General features: G+C 38.6%; 2 protein-coding genes across 2 annotated transcripts in view; one reads left to right on the forward strand and one right to left on the reverse strand.

The window, feature by feature from the left end:
• Positions 1–5533: 5533 nt before the first annotated feature.
• Positions 5534–22555, reverse strand: part of Efcab3 (EF-hand calcium binding domain 3) — a 29447-nt gene continuing 12425 nt past the window's right edge. Inside the window, exons 5-9 of the mRNA XM_047546544.1 lie at positions 21890–22010; positions 15893–16086; positions 15366–15550; positions 8977–9099; positions 5534–5860 (exon numbers count right to left, since the gene is read on the reverse strand). Coding sequence (XP_047402500.1) covers positions 5534–5860; positions 8977–9099; positions 15366–15550; positions 15893–16086; positions 21890–22010 — 950 coding nt within the window. The remainder of the gene's footprint in view (positions 5861–8976; positions 9100–15365; positions 15551–15892; positions 16087–21889; positions 22011–22555) is intronic.
• Positions 20552–20920, forward strand: LOC124980697 (NADH dehydrogenase [ubiquinone] 1 alpha subcomplex subunit 1-like). The gene has a single exon (XM_047546545.1). It carries the CDS (start codon positions 20591–20593, stop codon positions 20801–20803), a length of 213 nt encoding a protein of 70 aa, XP_047402501.1. The 5' UTR covers positions 20552–20590; the 3' UTR covers positions 20804–20920.

The following is a 22555-nucleotide window of genomic DNA, read 5'->3' on the forward strand; positions in this document are numbered from 1 at the left end:
CTCTTTCCGCCGCGCGAGTTCCCCCCGCGGGCCACGCCCCTTCCTGGGCGGGAAGCCGGGGGGCGAGGCGGCCAGCGGGTAGCGGAAAGGCCGGGCGGAGCGGTGCGAGCTCTAGGTGTTGCTTCCCGGACATGTGTCTTCCCGGGAGGTCGTTGGTGGGCGTGCAGGGTGGGAAGAGAGCGGGAGGCGTCCCTCTTGAGCCCCAGTTCAGTGGTGGAATCCTGACAGGCTTCCCAGTTTCCCTGAAGTTGTAAGGAAAAATCTTAAGGAGATGAAGGTCCTTAGACCCAGGTGGAGTCGATGCCCAGAGAACTGAAGGTAGCAAGCCGCGGAGTAACTGAAATCGCAGGCGAGCACCACTTCCGCGACCCGCACCGTCAATTTTTTTTTTTAAATCATCCATAGCCCGGCTTAATTAACAATCAAGATTGTACTGGGGTTCAATCCCCAGTACTGGCGGGGATGGGAACTGTAATACATACATACCAATACTTAGTAGTAGTAATACATTTTCAGCTTTACATTTCTAGTTCCAGAACTACTACGAATTGATTCTCAGGGGTCTAGAAATACTCTGTTAATATAAAATAAGGCCGGGTATGGCGACAGCATGCCCGTGATCCCATTTATTCCGGAGTCTGAGGCAGGAGGATCTCAAGTTGGAGGCCAGCCTGGGCAATTGAATGAGATCCTGTTTCAAAAAGAGCTGGGGATGTAGGTCAGCGTGCAAGGACCTGGGTTCCATCCCCAGTACCGAATTTATCTATCAATCATCTATGTGGTTGAAAATACTTTCAAGAGAAGTGTGATGGTTACTACCTAGGAAAGGGTTATTTAATTAGTGCAGTGCTAGACATAGTACATTGGTATTTCATTGCAGATTCTTTCTGTAGGTAAAACTAAGGAGAGCAATGAGAGGGTACTTTTCCCACTAAAGAAGCAGAAACAAACCCAAAGCCCTCTCTAATAATGAAGAAAAAGACATGGGTTGATTAAAAAAAAAAAAAAGTCAAGATCATATACTTTGTTTGAAGACAAAGTACTTTTGTCAATTTCATGGACTTTTGAAGCATCTTGAACAGAAGCTCCATTCCAAAATACAAGGATTTCTTTCTTTTCTCAAGGCCAGCTGTTTGCAGATAAGGTGCTTGAATTAAATTTATTTTTGACATCTTGTTCTTTTATCTAAGGACTATTTCTCTCCCCTCACTAAAAGCTGTTAGTGTTTCCATTATAGTTTCACTGCACATTTTTTCTTTTTTCTTTTTTTCTTTTTGGTACCAGGAATTGAACCCAGTGGGGTTTACCACTGAGCCACATCCCCAGATATTCCCCCTTTTTATTTTAAATTTTGCTAAGTTGCTTAAAGCCTTGCTAAGACTTTGCTTTGAACTTGTGATACTCCTGCCTCAGCTCCTGAGTTGCTGAGATTACAAGCGCACTCCACCATGCCTGGCTTCCACCACATGTTTTCTTTCTTTTATCTTCTTTTTTTTTTTATTTTAAAAGACCATTTTAATTTCACAGTCAAATGTGAGACCATTTATATTCAAAAAAGTGTCTAATTTTACCATTGAATAAAGACATTTTATATTTATTTTTCTATTTTAAGTGAACTCGTTAGGAGCCTAAAATCTTGTAGTCCAGCAAGTTGAGGACCTGATCAGGTCAATCTATTGGTTTAAAATTACACCACTTAAAACTATTCAAGTTAACTAGGAGAGAGACACAGTCACGTTGGCAGAATCATGGCTCTACGGGCAGATCCATCATGGGATGGATCCACTGCATATTTTCTTGCAGAGAGCTCCTTTTCTGTCTTTGCTGGAAGTTACTCTACTAGTTTCAATAATTAGAGCCATTTAAAGTGTCCAACAGTTTGGGTCTTATTGATGAGCCATTTTAAAGTATTCTATACTTGATTTTATAGATTTATCTTTGGCTTGTACAACTGAATTTTTTCCATCTTTTGAAGAATCTGAAATAATTGAAGAAGTTTGGAATACACCCTGGGAGTTTTATCATACTATATTGAGAACTCTTTCAGAGGAGCTAAGGGTCCCTCTGGTGGTGAGTGATGAAAACTCTTCTAGCTCAGCAGGTAATAAGGGTTCAAAGCTTGTGAAGGTTAAGAACTCTTACTCTGGATTTTTGCCTTGTGTGTTAACCCAGGACAAGGGTAATAATTGTTTCATGATTTTCTTTCAGTTATAGTCAGTGAGAATTTTGGGCTGTTTAAGCATAAACTCTGGAACAGAATGACTGAGGAAGGATCCTGGTGTCCTAATTTGCTCTATTTAAGGTTGCACGGAGCCATGTCATTCTTCTAGCAACCCTAGATAATTGTAAAACCTGGTTTAATAAATTTATTTTCTTGTAGCACTGAGGATTAAACCCTGGGTGTGCTGTAGCACTTGATACGCATCCCTAGCTCTTGATGTTTTCTTATTTTAAGATCTTGCTAAACTTCCTAGGCTAGCCTTGAACTTGTGATCCTCCTGCCTTAAGCTCCCAAATTGCTGTTATTACAGGCATGCTCCACCATGCTCAGCTTATTTTTTTAAATATTTTTTTAGATGTCGATAGACCTTTATTTTATTCACTTATTTATATGCGATGCTGAGAATCAAACCCAGTGCCTCACACATGCTAGGTAAGCACTCCACCACTGAGCCACAACTCCAGCCCCTTATTCATTATTTTTCAAGATGGGTTTTTTCAAGATGGGATATCCAAGGCTATCCTTGAACTTGCTTTTTTTGTTTGTTTGTTTTGGTACTGGGGATTGAACCCAGGGGCACTTAACCACTGATCCACATTCCTAGCCCTTTTTAATATTTTATTAGAGACAGGATCTTGCTGAGTTGCTTAGGGCCTTGCTAAGCTGCTGAGGCTGGTGTTGAACCTGTGATCCTCCTGTCTCAGCCTCCTGAGCCTCTGGGATTACTAGCCTTGAACTTCTTGGCTCAAGCAATCCTCTTGCCTCAGCCTCCTGACTAGCTGGGACTCTAGGTTTGTGCTGCCATGTCTGGCTTGCAAATATATTTAGACTTTTGAATATTTGGGGGAACACACATTTTAATGTTATTTTAATAATGTCATAATAGTTTTTGGGGATCTTCACTATCATCACTGCTTTTTCCTGGAATTTTATAATTTTACATTATAATCCACTGTCCTCATCAGTATTGAACATGTCTTTCCCTTTTTCTGGATCATGTTTTTCTAGAATAATGATGTCAAAAGTTTTAGTTCTACCTGGGCATGGTGGCTCATACTTGTAATACCAGTTACTTACCAGATTGAGGCAGAATGATTGCAAATTTGAGGACAACTGGGCAATTTAGTGAGACCTTGTTTTAAAATAAAATAAAAAGGGTTGGGGATATTGCTCAGTGGTAGAGTGCTTGCCTAGTATGCGTGAAGCCCTGTGTTCAATCTCTAGTAACACGCACACGCACACACACACAAAGAAACTAAAATGGCTGGGGGTATAGCTCAGTGTTAGAGCACCCTTGGGTTCAATCCCCGGTACCAAAAAAAAAAAAAAAAGAAAAAAAGAAAAGTGCATTTGTCCCAGGCTGGTGTTTAGTTTCCTGGTCTTGCATCTTTTGCACTAAATATGAACCTGGCTACTGTTCAAGAAACCTACAGGGGCTGGGACTGTAGCTCAGTGGTAGAGTGCTTGCCTAGCATGTGTGAGGCACTCGGTTTGATTCTCAGCACTGCATGTAAATAAATAAAGGTTTATGGACACTAAAAATTAAAAAAAGAAACCTACAAATAGGAATTAACTTGCAAAATGATTCATGACTGACCATGCTCTACATAAACTTAAAGCAAACTGTAATATTCAGAGGATTAATTTTAGCTCCCTTTTTCCATTTTTTATTCCCAAACTGAGGATATATAAAGTCCTCTGTGACCTTTTAATTTCTACCTTTTATTAAATTGGTTGTATGGGGCTGGGAAGGTAGCTCAGTGGTAGAGAACTTGCCTAACATACCTAAAGCTCTGGGTTATATTTCAACACTGGGGGAACATTTGTACTATATGATGATTGGAGTGGATTAGCTACACACCTGCAAATCAGTAAATTGGTCTCTTGGATAATTCTTACAAATAGTATATCTCTTCCCTTACATTTTTAGATCAGAATTAGCACTAAAAACAACACTTTTGCTATCTTTACAGTAGATTAAAAGGTTAATATAAACTGGTGTGGTGACTCACACCTGTAATCCCTGTAATTTGGGAGACTGAGGCAGAAGGATCACAAGTTTGAGACCAGCCTCAGCAACTTAGCAAGGCCCTAAGGAACTTAGACCCTGTTTTAAAATAAAAAGGGTTGGGGATATAGCTCAATGGTGAAGCACCTCTGGGTTCAATTCCAGCTACCAAAAAGAAAAAAAAAAGTTAATATAGATTAATGTTGGTACAATCCAAAAGTTGTCTAAGATCAGCCCTCAAGAACCATAGAAAAATGCCCTAAGAACTATGAGAGTGGAGCTGGGCATGGTGGCACATACCTGCCAGTAGCTTGGGAGATTGAGGCAGGAATATTGCAAGTTTAAAGGCAGCCTTATCAACTTAGCAAGACACTGTCTTGAAAGGAAAAAAAAACTGATTGGGGATGTGGCTTAGTGATTGAGTGCCCGTGGTTCAATCCCTGGTATTGGAGGGGAGTCTGGGGAACTACAAGAATGGAAGTAGGAAGACTAAAAATGCAACAGATGAGATAATACACACTTAAACATTATTAAAACAGTAAATTTTTTAAAAATATTTTTTTAGTTGTCAACAGACATTTATTTATTTATTTATTTTTATGTGGTGCTGAGAGTCAAACCCAGGGCCTCACGCATGCCAGGCAAGGGCTCTACCACTGAGCCACAGCCTCAGTCCCCAAAACAGTAAATTTTATGTAATGCACATTTTACCACAATAAAATTACAATCTTCCAATAACTTGTACTATAGTTATATATTTGTTTCTTCATTAGATATGTGTTCTTCATTAGCATAGGCAATGGATGAGATCAGCAATGGGTAGGAGCAAGCCAAGTGACAGGTGTGCAGGTGTGTGGCTAAGAAGACTTAGGAACATCCAAATCTAATCACCATTCCTCTGGGGGTGGGGGTGGTGATATCATTTCCTGGAATGGAAGGGTTATTATCATGTGCTACCTCTAATCACTTCCACATACATTTGAAAACCTCCTCCCATTTATAGTCACTCAGATGCTTACCTGTTTTTTTTTTTTTTGTTTTTTTTTCCTTTCCTGCTGAGGCCCTGGCTGGTTTAAGCCAGGTGGGGGCAGCAGAGTGTAGGTGGAGCTAACAGTGTGGCATCTACTTATAAAAGATTTAAGGAAAGGGAAACCATTTTATGACTTAAGTTTTTTACTGGTCAGAATCCAAAAGATGGCAAAATTTCCAGCTACTAAGAATGTGCTAGACAAAAGCAAGAAACCATAATTTTGACAACTATGAAAAAGTAGTTTTTGATGAGCTGTTTAGAAAATGTAGAAATTTCATTGTTGAAACCCTTTGAAACCTTTCCGTTTTCTTTTTCTTCCTGTCTCCGTGTCACCTTCATTGGCATTCGATGGGGAAGAGAATCCAGAGTTATGTGAGGAACTTTTATTGGTGTAGGCATCATATAACCGTAAGTCCTTAGGAGAAAGTAATTCTTGGCAAACATTCCAGGACCATGTGTAAGTAGAAAAGGTGTCGTAAAAGGACTCATTTTTAGTGTCTATTCCAATCAAATCCCCTCGAATCTTCTGCCAGAGATTTAGCATTTCTTTCCGATGTGCAAGGGCAACTCCTAAATTATAGTTATCTGTAGCTCTCTTTACCTGCAATGAGAGAGTAGTTTACTGTAGTTACTGCCAAATATCTTTGACTTGTGGATCACAATTATAGTAGCCCAAGAGTTTTATGTATGGAGAATCATTGAATCTGTACGTTAGGTAGTGCCTCTTAAGGACATGTGAGCTAAGTGTTGCTGGACAATCAAAATGTTTTGCTTAGGAAAAATGAGATAAGAAATTTTATAAAAATACAATGGACTAAAATAGGGAAAAGTATGGGATGGAGGTAGGACATATAATTGGTACTTGATTCAGCCTAGGACAGGAGAACCATCTGGGAATGAGTTGAGCTTATAAGTCTTTAAGGATTTGGTAATATTGAGGGAGGGAGTGAGTGGTGATGGGAAGCTGTTTCCAGGGAGGAGACAGCATAAACAAAGGCTGAAATACAGCCGGCATCCTGGAATTGATCAGGGAACTCAGGCACTTTGGTATTGCTGGAGTGTCACATTGAAAGTGGGAGGGAAAGCTGGGCATGGTGGTGCATGCCTGTCATCCCAGTGACTCCAGAAGTGAGGCAGAAGGAGTGCAAGTTGGAGGCCAGCCTTGGCAACTTAGCAAGACCCTGTCTCAATAAAAAATAAAAAGGCTGGGGATGTGGCTCAGTGGTAGAATGCCCCTGGGTTTAATCCCCAATACCAGAAGAAAAAGGTGGAGGTGCGGGGGAAGAGAGGGATGGAGTATCAGTGGAGAACCAGCAGACCCTTAGACTTAATCTTGTAAGTCAGTGATCTCAGTGTGGTTGGAAAAGTCCTTCCTAGTGAAAATCATGTAGTGAGACAAATCCTTCAGTTGTGTGAAGTAGAAAATTGAAAAAGCCTGCCATAGCTGAGAGGGAAGCCTTCACATTTTTGCAGGACAGTGACATGGTTGGATCTTCATGTCAGATCATTAGCAGCTATGTGGAGCATGGTTGGAGGGAGCAGCTATACAGCTAAGGATTGTGGGTTGCAGGTTGTTCTACAGGTTTACACAGGTAAGACCTCTGGAGGGCCTCAGCTAAGGCAGAGGTAATAGAAATGGGATGAAGATAAATTTCAAAAATAACCCAGAATGAGAGGGACTGGATTTGGTGATTGATAGAAGTGAGGAATGAGGAAAAAAGCAAAAGTTAAGGATGGTTCCTGGTCTTAAAGCTTCAGTGACTGAATGGATTCTGTATCAACAACTGAGATACAGAATCCCTAGGGAGAGCCAGTTTGCTGCAAAAGATGAGTTAGTTAGGACATGTTGAATTTGATGTGCTGTGAGATAGCATAGAAGTGGAAATTTTTTTAGGTGATCACTAAGACAAAGTACTGGAAACAAGTCTTGGCGTGGGACAAATTTAAATTCGCAGTATATAAGTGATGTTTGAAACAAGGAAGGTAGATTGAAATAGCTCAAAGAATATCATGCTAGCTGATACAGAGATCCCAGTGTTCTGCTGTGAGTGGATTACAGGGATGCCAAACTGTTGATCTCAAGCTTTATAGGTCTTGGTGCCTGAGGGATGGAGCCCTCTGGCTACATGCACCTTCCATTTACTCTGTTGTGCATGTGAGCCATGATGAGACACAAGTTGGGTGCTCGCTCCTTTGTTTCTGTGGCATGTACTACTGATTCATTTATCCCAACCCATTACTACTGTCTATTTCCTTCGCCATGACTTCTACCCTTACTCAAAACTTACTGAGGGTAAGTATGTTACACTGTTTTTCTCTCTGTGACATCTCCGGATCTCAAAGTTCCTGGGTAAACATTACTGAACAAATGAGTGGGTCAGTGTAAACAATGAGAATAGAAGACTAGGAAATATTAGTACTTAAGGGACTAAGAAAAAAAGGGAAAGGACACAGAAAGACAAGGATAGCTGAAGAGGCAGTATGTAAAGGTCACAGGAAATAGAAGTGTTGAGGAGAACTGGATCATTAGTATCAAGTGCAGAAGGGACAGGAGGCTGAGGCAGTAGGATCACAAGTTCAAGGCTGACCTCGGCAACTTAGTGAGTCCCTGTCTCAAAAAAATAAAAGGGGGTGGGGATGTAGCTCATTGGTAGAGAGCCTCTGGGTTCAATTTCTAGTACCACCAAAACAAAGAAAAAATGCAGAAAGGAAATGGCAAAAAGTAATTATATCCTACTGTTTTTCTGTGGGGTACAAAAATTGCTAAGAAGTCAGGACACAAACTAGACAGGAAGCATAGAGTTGTTAAAAGTGTTTATTCTGGATCCACTCCCACGCTTATAATCCTTAATCTGTTACTAGCTTAGTACCTTTAGGCAAGTCATTTAAACTTTTTATGCACATCTGTAAAATAACAAGGAATAATAACATCTCTTGTCTCAAAGGGTTGTTGTGATAATTAAATGAATCAGTACCCGCAGAGCACTTGTAGAATACTTGTATAGCGCTGCGTCCAGCACTTAGAAAGCACCTTTAAGCTATTGTTAACATTGTTAGTTGCTATAAGGAAGCTTTCATTCTTCTCAATTCTCTGAGTACATTACTCACTGAGATAGTGGGTTTATCACCTTTATTCATTTGCTATTTCCAGCATGAAACATGAATGTTACAGAACTGATGCTGGGTGTACCTACATAGGTGATTGCCAGGATGAATCCTAACATTTAATATTTGAATCTGATTATAGAGCATGAAATGTTGTTGTTACAGTGGATAGAAATGAGAAACCATCCTGTGTCATTTTAATTTTTTTGGTACTAGGAATTGAACCTAAGGGTGCTACACCACTGAGCTACATCCCCGGTCCTTTATATATTTTTTTGAGACAGTCTCACTAAGTTGCCCAGACTGTCCTTGAACCCATGCTCCTCTTGCCTCAGCCTCCCAAGTTGCTGGGATTACATATGTGTGTCACCATGCCCATCTTCCTATCTTGTCTCTTTTTTTTTTTTTTTTTTTGGGTGCTGGGGATCGAACCCAGGGCCTTGTGCTTACAAGGCAAGCACTCTACCGACTGAGCTATCTCCCCAGCCCCTATCTTGTCTCATTTTAAAGACAGGGAGCAGATAAAAATGCTCCTGGTTTTATGGAACAGTATTGAAATGGAAAATATTTTTGTTAATGTAGCTGGGAAGGCATTCAACTATGAACACTCACATGCTGTTTAATAGCAGCTGCATCAGCCACTGTCCAAGTCTGCTTTTTCTTGAGTATTTGGTTGATGGCGAGGATGTCATCTGAATAGTTTGAAGATACGTTGACAGGCTTTATATTTGCTGCCTTTATGTACATTTAAAAAAGAAGATTAGTAATACATTTTAGTTTGAATTATGCATAAAGATATAATAAACAAAAATATATTTCAGTATGAGAGGATCTGCATATGATTTATAAGGTTGTTGTTAAACTATTTGTCATTTGTGTTGGACCCCCTAGCATAGTACCACATATAAATTGGGCATTAGTAAATGCTCTTTAATAATGATGAAACCTACTCATAAGAGAAATACAGATCAGATGGCTTATGGTATGAATATGGGGGGTAGGGGGCGCCAACTCCATCCTGACTCAAACTTTCCAAGCTATTACAAAGCACCAAAAATGAAGGTGCCCTCCACAGAGTACCACCTCTATTACTTCCAAACTTCTCACAGGCAACCCATGTCTGTTTCCCCTATACTGTGCTACTGAACAATTACTAGTGGAAATTACATATACTGCTTGCTCTCTTTGAAAATGTATATTATGTAGTTCTATCCAAGTCACCAGTACTGCTTGACATTCCCTTTCATCATTCACTATTATCACTCTTACAGTGCTTATAGTGGCTGCTGGAAAGCCAGATCTTCAAACTTCCTCAACTGATGATTTTGGCTCTTTTTCTGTTTGTTTGTGGTACTGGGGATTGAACCCAGGGCTTTGCACATGCTAAGCAAGTACTCCACCATTGATCTACATTCCCAGCCTTTTTAATTTTTTATTTGGTGGTAGGGTGTTACTAAATTGGTCAGGTTGGCCTCAACTTGTAATCCTCAGCCTCCTGAGTAGCCAGAATTAATTGGTGTATGCCAACATGCCTGGCTGATCTTCTCTCTTTAAAGCTATTTAATATGAATTCTTTTAACTCTTCTGTTCACCCTGTGATTTCTCCATCCTTTAACCCAATTTTTCTTCCTTTCCTTTTTTTTATGTGAGAGTTTTTCCTGAATTCCTAGGGCAAAGTCAATCCTGTATCCTTTATTTGTTCCTTCCTGTTTGTTTTTTTTTTTTTTTTTTTTTTTTTTTTTTTTTTTTTTGTAATTGAGCACTAAACCACTGAGCCACGTCTCAGCTCTTTTTTTAATTTTTATTTTGATACAGAGTCTTGCTAAGTTGTTTAGGGTCTTACTGAGTTGCTGAGGCTGGTCCTGAACTTGAGATCGTTCTGTCTCAGCTCTGGGATTACAGGCATGGACCACCACACCCAGTCCTTCCTGGGGTCTTATCCCGTTACTTTTCCTTTCTCTAAGGGCCAGCTTCGTGGGCATGTGACTTGTACAATTATATAGGTCTCACACTTAGGAAGGTCCTACATTTGGTTTAATATTCTATTATTGTTGTCTTTCAGTGCTTTGTGTGTGTGTGTGTGTGTGTGTGTGTGTGTGTGGTGCTGGGAATCGAAGCCAGGACCTCACTCATGCCAGGCAAGTGTTTTACCACAGAGCCAAATCTCCAGGACCCTCTGGTTGTTTTTAAAGTGTATTTTCCCATGATCTTCAATTTCACTGCAATGTTTCAAGTCAGTTTTACTTTTATGTAGCTAGCGCCAGAGTGTTTTCTTCAATCTAAGAATTCATGTCTTCCATCACTTTGGATAGTGATCAGTTTACGTAATTCTCAGCCATTATCTATTCAAATATTGCCTCTTCTCCACCCCTTCTATTTTTTTTTTCCCTTTTGGCGCTCTTTTTGTATTATGTTGGAATTACTCATGCTACCCTCCATGTTTATTACCCCTTTAGTTTTTCTTTGTGTTGCATTTTAGGTTAAGTTCCTCAGCTCTCTCTTCCAGTTCACAATCTTCTTGCTATAAATAATCTGCTGTTTAATTTTTAAAAAATTAAATTCTGCATCTCTGGTAGTTCCACTTGGTTCTTTTAAAATCAGCCCTTGTCCCCCATTCTGTATATCACCCCCCATTAGGGTTTTCATTCCTTTTGAAAAATCTCCTGAATAATTTAAAGAGAGTAGATTTACTTTTTTTTTTTTTTTTTGGTACTGGGAATTGAAGCCAGGGGTGCTTTACCACTGAGTCACACCCCTAGCCCTTTTTATTGTTTATTTTGAGAGAGAGTCTCACTAAATTGCTTACAACCTCGCTAAGTTGCTGAGGCTGGCCTTAAACTTGAGTTCTTTCTGCTACCTCCTGAGACTCTGGGATTACAGGCATGTGCCCTTACACCCAGCAAAGAGTAGTATTTACTTTAACAGTTTTTCAGATATTACTCTGTTATATCAAATTATTGTAATACTACTCGTATTTATTTTATTCCTGACTTTCTCGGAGTAGGTTTTTTCCCTTGTATAACTAATTTTTGTCTATCTGTGAAAAAATGTGTGTGTGTGTGAACTGTGTGAATCCTAGGATTTTGATATATTTGTATCTGGTAGACTTTTCAAGGTAGCTAAGATCTGAAATCAGTTTTTAAAATTTTTTTTTTTTTTTTAAATTTCAGTGCTGGGGATCAAACTCATGGCCCCATGGTAGGCAAGTGCTCTACTGCTGAACTACATCCCCAGACCTTAAAATTCGTTTTTAGGATGAATTTAGAGATTTCATCAGATATGGAAATTATAAATTCAGATTACATATCTGTATATTTCACAATCTCAACTTTTAAACTTATCACAAAATACTTGCTTTTCCATTTAGAACTTTGGGCAAATCAAACTTAGGCCTGTGTAGAATTTTTACTTCTCTTTTCACTGAGAAGACAGTCCTTCCAAAATTTGTTTTTGTGGAGGTCTCAATGCCAGCTTACCTCCAGGGGTATACATTTTCTCATCCTGGATGGTCACCCAACCCTAGCCCTTAGACATCAGGGCCTGGAGCCATGTGCTCTACTGCCTCCCCTCCTTGGCCATGCCCAGAGCCACTTCATGAGCTTTCATTCTGGCTTTAGTTTCATTTGGTTTTTATTTTTCATTTTTAAAAATTTATTTATTTTTTGGTACTGAAAATTGAACCCAGGGGAGCTTACCACCAAGCTATATCCCCAGTCCTTTTCATTTTTTATTTTGAGACAGGGTCTTGCTAAGTTGTGAAGACTGGCCTTGAATTTCAGGTCCTTCCACCTCAGCCTCCCAAGGTACTGGGATTACAGGCATGCACCACTGCCAGTTCTCTCTTGCTTTATGAAACCTGAGGATTTTCCTTGCTTTGAATACTGGGAATGTTGTACTGGGGATTGAATCCCAGGGGTACTCTACCACTGAGCTACATACTCAGTCCTTTTTTATTAGACACAGGTCTTGCTAAATTGCCAAGGATGGCCTCAAACCTACAGTCCTTCTGCCTCAGTCTCTGAGCAGCTGGGAATTATAGGTGTGTGCCACTGTAACCTGCCATGTTTGTCATTTAATTTCATCTAGTATTTTTATGTTCTCATGGGAAATCTGTGAGTGGGATGGGGCATGCAGAGTAGCTAGATGGGTGGGGGAGTGTTCATATAGCTCTGTTACTTTCATTCTGAAACTTGAAAGTCCCATTTCTTAGTTCTAAGCAACATTTACAAGTATATAGTAGACTAGATGTTGTAGTATATTAGATTAATGTACTATACAGATCTATGATATAATGTATATTTACTAGATGTACTAATCCGATTAGTACATCTAATATATATTTATACATATATTGTATAGTTAGACATGTAAATATATATCTTAAGATTCGTGACATATTAGATGCAGTATAATATTTATGTACACATATATTAGATGTAGTAGGTGTGGATATAATATACACACATATGCAAAATTTGTGATCTGTTACATGAAGTGTGTAATATATTAGGCAGTAATAAATGTTATGGAGAAAATCAGGGAAGGGGATGGGGTACTAGAGGTTGTGAATTTTTTATTTAAAAAAAATTTTTTTTGGAACCAGGGATTGAACCCAGGGGTGCTTAACCATGGAGTCACTTCCCCAGCCCTTTTTATATTTTAGACAGACAGGATCTCACTATTTGTTAGGACCTCGCTAGGTTGCTGAGGCTGACTTTGAACTCACAATCCTCCTGCTTTAGCCTCCTGAGCCACTGGGATTACAGGAGTGTACCACCATACCTGGTCTAATTATTATTATTTTTGGGGGGGACAAGGTCTCATCACTACATTGCTTAGGACCTCTCACTAACTTCTGAGGCTGACCTTGAACTTGTAATCCTCCAGTTCTGGCTTCCTGAGTTATTGGGATTAGAGGTGTGCACTTCTGCACCCAGCTGAGGTTGTGATTTTAATTAAATACATATGTTAAAATTATTGAGATGAAAATTCACATAACATAAAATTATCCATCTGAAGTGATGGCATTTAGTACACTGGCAATGTGGGGATTGTGATTTTACTACGATTGTTAGAAGGGGCATTCTGAAATGACATTTGAGACAAGAGAAAGAGGCAAGGGAGAGAGCTATGCAGATGTCTAGGAACAGCATTCAAGCAGAGAGAACAAAGCTGGAGTGTGAGATGAGAGCAAGTCTGATGTGTAAGGCACAGTAGAGAGAACTTGCAGTGGAGTGAAGCTGCTGGAGGGTGAGCAGGGGAAGAGAGATTGCTGGACATGCAGTGAGGGTCTTAGTCAGTGATGTCCAGTAAAACTCTTCACAATAATGGAAATGTCCTATTTTTGTGTCATCTAATATGGTATCCATTTGCCACATATGGCTCTTGAGCATTTGAAATGTGGTTAGTATGACCAAGGAACAGGATTTGTAGTTTTATTAATTTAAATTTAAATAGATACTAGTGGCTAAAGTTATTGGAAGGCGTAGATTGAGATTGTGTAGGATCTAAATTGTTATAAAGATTTTGTTTTTATCTCTGAGTTATATGAAAAACTTTTGGAGGATTTCAAGATGATTTTAACAGAGCCATTTTGGTTGGTAAATGGAGAATAGATCAAAGGGGACAAAAGTAGAAGCCAGGGACCATACAGCAAGCTATTGGTGCTTTCTCTGCTAAATTAGTAGCACATAGTGTGTCCTCAAAAAATAAACTATTGGTATTATAATTTTATTTCATCCAAAGGGGCTAGGGGTGTAGCTCAGTGGTAGAGTATATATGCTTAGCATGTTTGAGGTTCTGGGTTTGATTCCCAGCTGCTATCAAACCAAACAAAATAAGAAAATAAAAATAATGGCCAACCTCTGTTTTAAGTGCTAGAGATACTTAGCAAAAGAAATAAAGTTGGGCTGGGGATATAGCTCAGTTCCTGGGTTCAATCCCTAGCATTGCAAAGAAAAAAAAAAGAGAAAGAAAAAGAAAGTTCTTAACTACATGAACTTTATATTCTAGTTGGAAAAATTGACAGTAAACATAATGGGGGAGGGGAGACTCAATGTTGGGATATAATTTTTTTATAGGGGGATTTTTTTAGACCTTTATTATTTATTGTTATGTGGTGCTGAGGATCTAATCCAGTGCTGCACACATGCTAGGCAAGTGCTGTACCATTGAGCTACAACTGTAGCCCCTTGGGACATAAATTTATTTCCATCTTGTCAGTGACATGTGCCTGGGTATGACTTTGTTTGGGGAGATAAAAGTCTGACCACAAGGTAATTTGTAATAGTGATATACCTCCAGTATCCCATAAAAACCCTATAGGGCCTTCATAATGATGTGAACCAGACATAGACCTCTGGAACTCAGATATGCCTCCAACAGGCTGGGCTGGTTTCTAGACAAATCCCAATTCTGTTGCTCAAGCAGAGAGACCTGCAACCAATCTGGGGTAAGGATACAGCTCCTGAGAGAATTCTTCTGAAAATATGAGCATATTTGCCTGTGACCTTAGAATTAATGATGACAAAGTATACAGGGGAAAATAAGTTAGAGGTAATACAGCTTAATCCCAGAAGATACAGCTGGGATTCTAATCAAGGTCAGAATGGTACTTAATTCATATGGACCTGGTCCTGTCATCCATGGTGTCTGGCCAACTACAGTCTTGAGGTGATCAAGGAAGTCCAAAATGCAGCTTCTAGTCCCTGAGACAGTGGGAGAGGAGTGGAGATAGACCTCAAGCCTTTTATTGTTAATATTCTTGAATTCCCTATTCCCAACCCCAAATTTAGGATTGCCATTTTTCAGGAAGCCTTAACAAATTGTTGAAATTAAATGAAATATTTACATCTGGGCTTATTTTTAGGAATATGGTTATGGTTATGGAATCTGGTCTGAAATATAATGACTAAAAAGAAAGCATGTTATTAGTTCTGTTACGTTGGTACTTAAAAATGTAAGAGTTAAAATTAGCTAATGTGACATAACCTAAATCTCACCTGTGTTTTCCAGTCTCTTTTATGGAAAAAATAGTCCTCAAAGAAATTCAGAGGCTCCTTTTTCCTTAGCATTTCTAATTTTTGTATGTCTCTGAATGGCTTTCCCATCACCACCCCATCCACATTAGGAAACAATGGAAAGATGGGTATTTTTGAATATGGGCTATCTGAAGGGAAATTGCATCCTAAAAAGATAAAAACAAAATGGTGTCACTAACAATATAAGAAATTCCTATAAAAGACAAATGTTGTGCCTATTTGCTTTTTGTCTGTTCTTCTCTCATGGGCCATGGCCCCTCTTCTTCACTTTCCTGTTTCTATTCCACACCCATCTGCAGACTTTAGGCTTCACCCAGGAATCTGAAGACTCAGGGGAAGGATACCTTTGCATCCAAATGGTATCTGCATGACAGAGAGCAGTTACTCAGAAGAGTCTCAGGCCCTGCTCTTGGCCTCTAGTATTTATTTCTGAGTAGTCATATCAATAAATCCTTTTAAAAAGTGGGGAGGGAACAAATGGCTCTTACTCTTGAGCTCTTCAAGAAATTTAAATAAATCCTTTTCTTTCATTATTGCAACCCGGGCAGCATTAGCAAAGGCAGCGGTGCTTGAGCTTGGAGGTGTGCATATATCTGGCTTAAATCTCCTTTTTCCATGTTCACTAGGATGGGGACTCCACAATATTTCTCCACGGGCATCCTGGAATTTTCTTCGGAAATAGCTTAAAAAGAAGAAAAAGTAGTTCAGAAAAGGATACAAAGAGTTATAGGACAAAAAGAAAAAGTCTAATTATAAGTTATATATGTTGAATAAATTTATTTTAAATTGAATTCATGTAATCAATAATATTTGAGTGTCTATTCCTATGACATTTGTAGAATATCTACTGATACTTTTCATAGGTCTTTTCCTTTTTCTTATTTTTGGTTCTGGGGATTGAACCTATAAGTGCTTTCCCACTGAGCTACATCCCTGACCCTTTTTTATTTTATTTTAAAATTTTGAGACAGTGTCTCATTAGGTTGCGAAGGGCCTCATTAAATTTCCTAGACTGACTTTGAATTTGTAATCTTCCTGCTTCAACCTCTGAGTAGCTGGGATTATAGGTGTGTGCCACCATGCCCAGTTCCACAGACCATTTGACTGTAGCCCTTGGTCTTTTATTTCTTTCTTCTTGCCCAAGATTTCCTGGTCTTATGTAGAAAAATACTTATTAAGACCACTGACAAACTGGATGTGGTGGTACACACTAATCCCAGGTGCTCTGGATACTGAGGCAGGAGGATCACAAGTTTGAGGATAGCCTCAGCAATTTAGTGAGATCCTATCTCAAAATAAAAATAAAAAGGACTGGAGATTTAGCTCAATGGTAGAGTACCCCTGGGTTCAATCCCTAGTACTGAGAGAGAATATTGTTTAATTTCCATATATGTGTACAATTTCTAAAGTTCCTCTTGTTGATTTTTAGTTTTATGTCCTAGAGAGAATACATGCTATGATTTCAATATTTTTGAATTCTTGAGACTTGTTTTGTGGCCTAATACATGTTATATGCTGGAGAATGTTCTGCATACTGATGAGAATAATATATTCTGTAGCTGTTGGATGAAATGTTCTGAAAATATCTGTTATGATCATTTGGTCTGTAATATAGTTTAAGTCTGATGTTTCTTTGTTTTGTTGATCTTTTTGTCTTCATTGATAAAAGTGGTGTGTTAACGTTCCTATTATTATAATAGAATCTATTTCTCCTTTTAGATCTAATCATGTTTGCTTTATATAATTGGGTGCTCCAGCTTAGGTGCATATATATTTATAATTATTATTTCCTTTTGTTGAATTAATTCCTTTATCAGTATAGAATGACCTTTCTTTCTTTCTTATGACCTTCTTTTTTTTTTTTTTTTTTTTACAGTTTTTGACTTTTAAGTCTATTTTATCTGATTTAAGTATAGCTATACTCACTCACTTTTGGTTTCCATTTACATAGTATATCTTTTTCCATTCTTTCATTTTCAGTGTATGTGGGTCTTTACTGGCTAAGTCAATTTCTTATAGGAAGGATATTGTTGGGTCTCTTTTTTTTTTTTTTTTTTTTTTTTAAATCCATTCAGACAGTCTATATCTTTTCTGGGGGTCGGGGGTGTACCAGGGATTGAACTCAGGGGAACTTGACCACTGAGCAACATCCCCAGTTCTATTTTGTATTTTGTATTTTACTTAGAGACAGGGTGAGTAGCACCTCACTTGTGCTGAGTCTGGCTTTGAACTCATGATCCTCCTGCCTCAGCCTCTTGAGCTGCTAGGATTATAGGTGTGTGCCACTATGCCTGGCCAGACAGTCTATATCTTTTAATTGGGTAACTTAATACCCAGCTTTTGTCTTGTAAAGTTTTTATTTCTCTATAATTTCTGAAGGATAACTTTGTTTGGTATAGTATTATTTACTCTCAGCATTTTGAATAAATCATCCCATTATTTCCTGGCCTGTAAGATATTTGCAGAGAAGTCTGTTGTTAATCTAATGAGGATTCCCTTATATGTTGATGTTTTTCTCTTGTATTTAGAATTCTCTGTCTTGTACTTTAACATGCCTGGGAGAGGATCTTTTTTTGGTTGAATCTATTAGAGATTCTTTGAGCTTACTGGACCTAGATGTTCATATCTTTCCTAAGAATTTCAGCAATTATTCTTTTGAATTTCTTTTCTATGCATTTTCTCTTTTCTTCTCCTGGAACACCCATAATACCAGAGTTTTCTTGCTTAATGGTATCCCTAAAGTCTCTAAGGTTTGCTTCATTCTTTTCAATTTTTTTCTTTTTTCTTTTCTTTTTTTAAATCTGACTGAATCATTTCAAAAGACCTGTCCTCTCAGAGATTCTTTCTTCAGCTTTCTTCGGCTGCTGTTGAGTCACTTAAACTATTTTTTATTCCAATTATTGAGTTCGTTAGCACTAAAAGTTGTGATTGGTTCTTTCTTTTCATTTTGTACTGGATATTGAATACAGGGGTGCTTTACCACTGAGCCACATCCCTAGCTCTTTTTATTTTTAATTTTGAGACAGGGTCTCACTAAGTTGCTTAGGGCCTTGCCAAATTGCTGAGGCTGACGTAAAACTTGAAAACCTCCTGTGTCAGCCTCCAGAGTTTCTGGGATTCCAGGTGTGTGCCACCACAACCAGCTTTTAATTCTTTTATTTTTGTTTTCTTTTTTGCAGCACTGAGAATTGAACCCAGAAGTGTTCTAGCACTTGAGTGACGTCCATACCCCTATTTATTTATTTTCCTAGTCCTTTAAAAATTTTTATTTTGATACAGGGTTTCACTAAGTTGCCTAGGCTAGCCTCACACTTGTAATCCTCCTGCCTCACCTCCTGAGTAGCTAGGATTATATGCCACTATTCCCAGCTCTGATTGGTTCTTACAAATATTTTATTTATATTTGTTTACTGGCTCTTTTTAGTGATATGTATCTCTTTGCTGAATTTCTCATTTATATTATATAATTTTTTTTTTTTTTGATACCAGGGATTGAACTCAGGACCACAGAGCCACATCCCCAGCCCTGTTTTGTATTTTATTTAGAGACAGGGTCTCATTAAGTTGCTTAGTGCCTTGCTTTTGCTGAGGCTGACTTTGAACTCAGGATCCTCCTGCCTTCGCCTCCCAAGCTGCTGAGATTACAGGCATGCGCTACTGTGCCTAGCTATATCGTATAATTTTGTTGAATTGTCTGTCTATATTCTCATAAATTTCAAAGTTTTCTTAAATTCATTCTTTTGAATTTTCAGGCAGTTCATTCATTTCATTTTCTTTGGGCCTGTTGCTACAGAGTTATTGTGATCCTTTGGAGGTGTCATGTTACCTTATTTTTCATGCTTCTGGTAAATCTGGCAGGGCAGTGCCTCTACCAATTTTGTAGGGTGGCTTTGTAGTAAAAGATTTTTCTGCTGGTGATATGTGCTATAGTGCCTGTCAATTGGATATACTCTGTTGACTTTGGTTGTGGGTGGGTGCTTTAGTGTGGTGTCCATCTTGTTTCTTCAGCTGTGATCCATGTTGGTGATGTCTGATTAGAGTTTCCTTTCTGGCTTCCCTTAGGCGTTTTGTCTTAGACAATTTAAATTTCCTTAGGAACCAGACGATAACAAGATGATCAGGAGGGCTGGGGAGATAGCTCAGTTGGTAGAGTGCTTGCCTTGCAAGCCCAAGGCCCTGGGTTCGATCCCCAGCACCCCCCCCCAAAAAAAAAAAAGATGATCAGGTAATTAACAACTAAATAGGATAATTAGATAAATATCAACTGTAATCCAATTTCAATAAAAACACTAACATCAGTTAACATTTCCTATATACTTACTGGGTGTAGGAGGAAGCATAGAGAATAGATAAAAGGATGGGTTCTGGAATCAGACTGCTAAAATCTAAGCATCACTGACTCCTGGGCAAGTTATTTAACTGACCTGTACTTCAATCCCCAGTACCAAAAACAAAACAAAACAAAACAAAACCCTGAACCCAGGGTTTAACCACTAAGCAACACTCCCATCTCTTTTTATCTTTTCTTTTTGAGACAGATTCTTGCTACATTGCATAGGGCCTCATTAAGTTGCTGAGGTTGGCTTTGATCTTGCGGTCCTCCTGCCTCAGCCTCCTGAGTTGCTGGGATTACAGATGTGTACTGCCGAATCTGGCTGTTTTTTCATTGTAAAAATTGGGGTGATAGTATATACTCATTAGGGAGGTGAGGGTTAAAATCTATTATATGTATGTTCTATGCTTAGAATAATTATTTCCACATAATATAACATTTATTGAGCTTTATTATGTGGTAAGCACTTCACATATCCTTTTCACATATCATTCCTACAACTTCCCTTTAAGGCAGATGTTATTATCTTCTTCATTTTATAGATGAGGAAACTGAGGCTGAGAGGTTAAGTGAAGTGCCAAATTTGTGTACCAATAGCAAGCATTTAATATATATCTTTATTAAATTATATCTAAATATCTAAATTAAATTAATAATACCAGGTGCAGTGGCACATGCCTGTAACTAGCAACTTAGGAGGCAGAGGCAGGAGGATTGCAAGTTCCAGGCCAGCCTGGGTAACTTAGGGAGAACCTGTCTCAAAATAAAAAAGGACTGACTGGGAAAGGAACCAATCCCGGTCACCTCTAAGGAGCCTAAGGGGTAGGGATTTGGTTTAGATAACCGTGCCGAAATGTGGTTCAAAATTCTTCCAGGACTCGGTATAATGGGCATGTGCTTGGTTATCCCGGGAGTGGCCACTGCCTACATCCACAGGTTCACTAACGGGAGCAAGGAAAAAAGGGTTGCCCATTTTCCCTACCAGTGGAGTTTGATGGAAAGAGATAGATGGGTATCCGGAGTTAATTGTTATTATAAATCAAAGGGTTTGGAGAACATTGATTAAGGAAGCATTTTCCTGATTGATGGAAAAAACTCAGTATGGTCATCTACCCATGCTAGAACATTATTTGATATACTATGTAGCATGCAGTGTGTTATGTAATACATAATCAAAATAAAATGAAAACCAAAATAAAATAAAATGAAAAATAAAAAAAAAATAAAAAAAATAAAAAAGGACTGGGGATGTAGCTCAGGGCTAGAGTACCCCTGAGTTTAATCCCAGTATCCTCCCTCCAAAAAAAAAAGGCTTTGAACTGGAATGAAATGAAAAGTAGAAGTTTGTGTACCCTTCTCTGTTCTACATCTGATGGAGAGAGAGGATAATAGACTACCCATTGAGAGGCATAAGACTATTTTTACCCTTTTGGTGGTATTTTGTATTTCTAAGTCTTAAGTGTGGTACCAGAAAACTTTAAAGAATATGAATTGAACAGATTGATAATGGCAACATTTAATTTCTATAATACAATGATAAAAATAGATTGAAGGGATTTATTTTTAGTGCTCTTTGCTGGAATAAATTAACACACTTGGATGTGAGAATGTTTTCTCATCTTTTATACTGAAGTCTAATTCTGGTCCCATGCTAGTCCAGACAACCTTGGGAGGTCTTAACTTGCTACACCTCTCAAAGTCAGAGGACCTGTTGAGAGTCTCTGGTAGTTCTAGTGGGTATGGGAGGGTCTTGTATTCCACACTGGATTTTGATGCTCCACTTAAAATCATTCCTGCACACCTTTAATCCCAGCAAATCCAGAGGCTGAGACAGGAGGATGGCAAGTTCAAGGCCAGCCTCAGCAATTTACTGAGGGCCCTAAGCAACTTAGCAAGATTGGGTTCTCTTTCTCTGGTATTAGGTAGGGAAGGCTGAACTTTCTTGGATATCTTAGGCTCACAACAGGGTCCTGAGTTTGTCTGAGCTCAGCCTTGCAATTTCAGAGCTGGGCAGGAATGTTATGGCACATGACCATTTGCTTAGATAATTTCTCCTATGTTTTGGATCAGACATCATAGAGTAGGATGTTAGTGACATATCCTTGTAAGTGCTTCTGAGAAGGTTGTTCTTGCCTCTTTCCTTGCCACTTACCTTACTATTTCCAATATAGCCTTTCTTGGCAGGGCTGAAGTCTCTACAAGCTTCGATAGGATTTCAAATAATAGGACCCCTGGGTTGCCAGTTAAATCTAAATGGTATTCCTTCTCTGGAACTATGGAAGGGGAAACATAGATTTCAAAATGCATTCTGAACAAACCATCCATCAAAAAGTAATAAACAGTCTTTTTACTGCATATTTCCTATAATAGCATTAAATAAGGAACTAGATATAGTAATCATTAAAATTTTGTTCTAATTGGTAGAAAGTTCATTTTGATTACTTGACCGAGTAATCATCAAATATAAAAATACTTTTAGCTCAATGACTTCTAAGTAAATATAGTAATACTTTTAACACAGGCATGGACTGTATGTTACGAACTATGTCTTGTTCTTCTGGCAAAGAAATTGTACATAAACTTATCTCTGGCTTGCAGGAAAACTCCCACTGTCAAAGTATTTGCAAGCAGTAACTTTTCTTTGTCTTAAAGACAATTCATAATTTAGGGATGGCTGTGTTTTCTAAACTGTGCAGTATTTGGAATTTGAAATGTATTTATCCTAGAAAACATGATATGAATAGTGGTTAGATTTTCCAAGGAAGCTTGTTAAGTTCATAAACTATGAGAGCACAAATAACAATATTTCAAATATACC

Source organism: Sciurus carolinensis, chromosome 3 (assembly GCF_902686445.1).
Source record: "Sciurus carolinensis chromosome 3, mSciCar1.2, whole genome shotgun sequence".
Taxonomy (NCBI): Eukaryota; Metazoa; Chordata; class Mammalia; order Rodentia; family Sciuridae; genus Sciurus; species Sciurus carolinensis.

What these genes read in the sequence shown, in the direction of transcription:
- LOC124980697 (XM_047546545.1), top strand. Translation starts at nt 20,591, where the DNA reads ATGTGGTTCAAAATTCTTCCAGGACTCGGTATAATGGGCATGTGCTTG.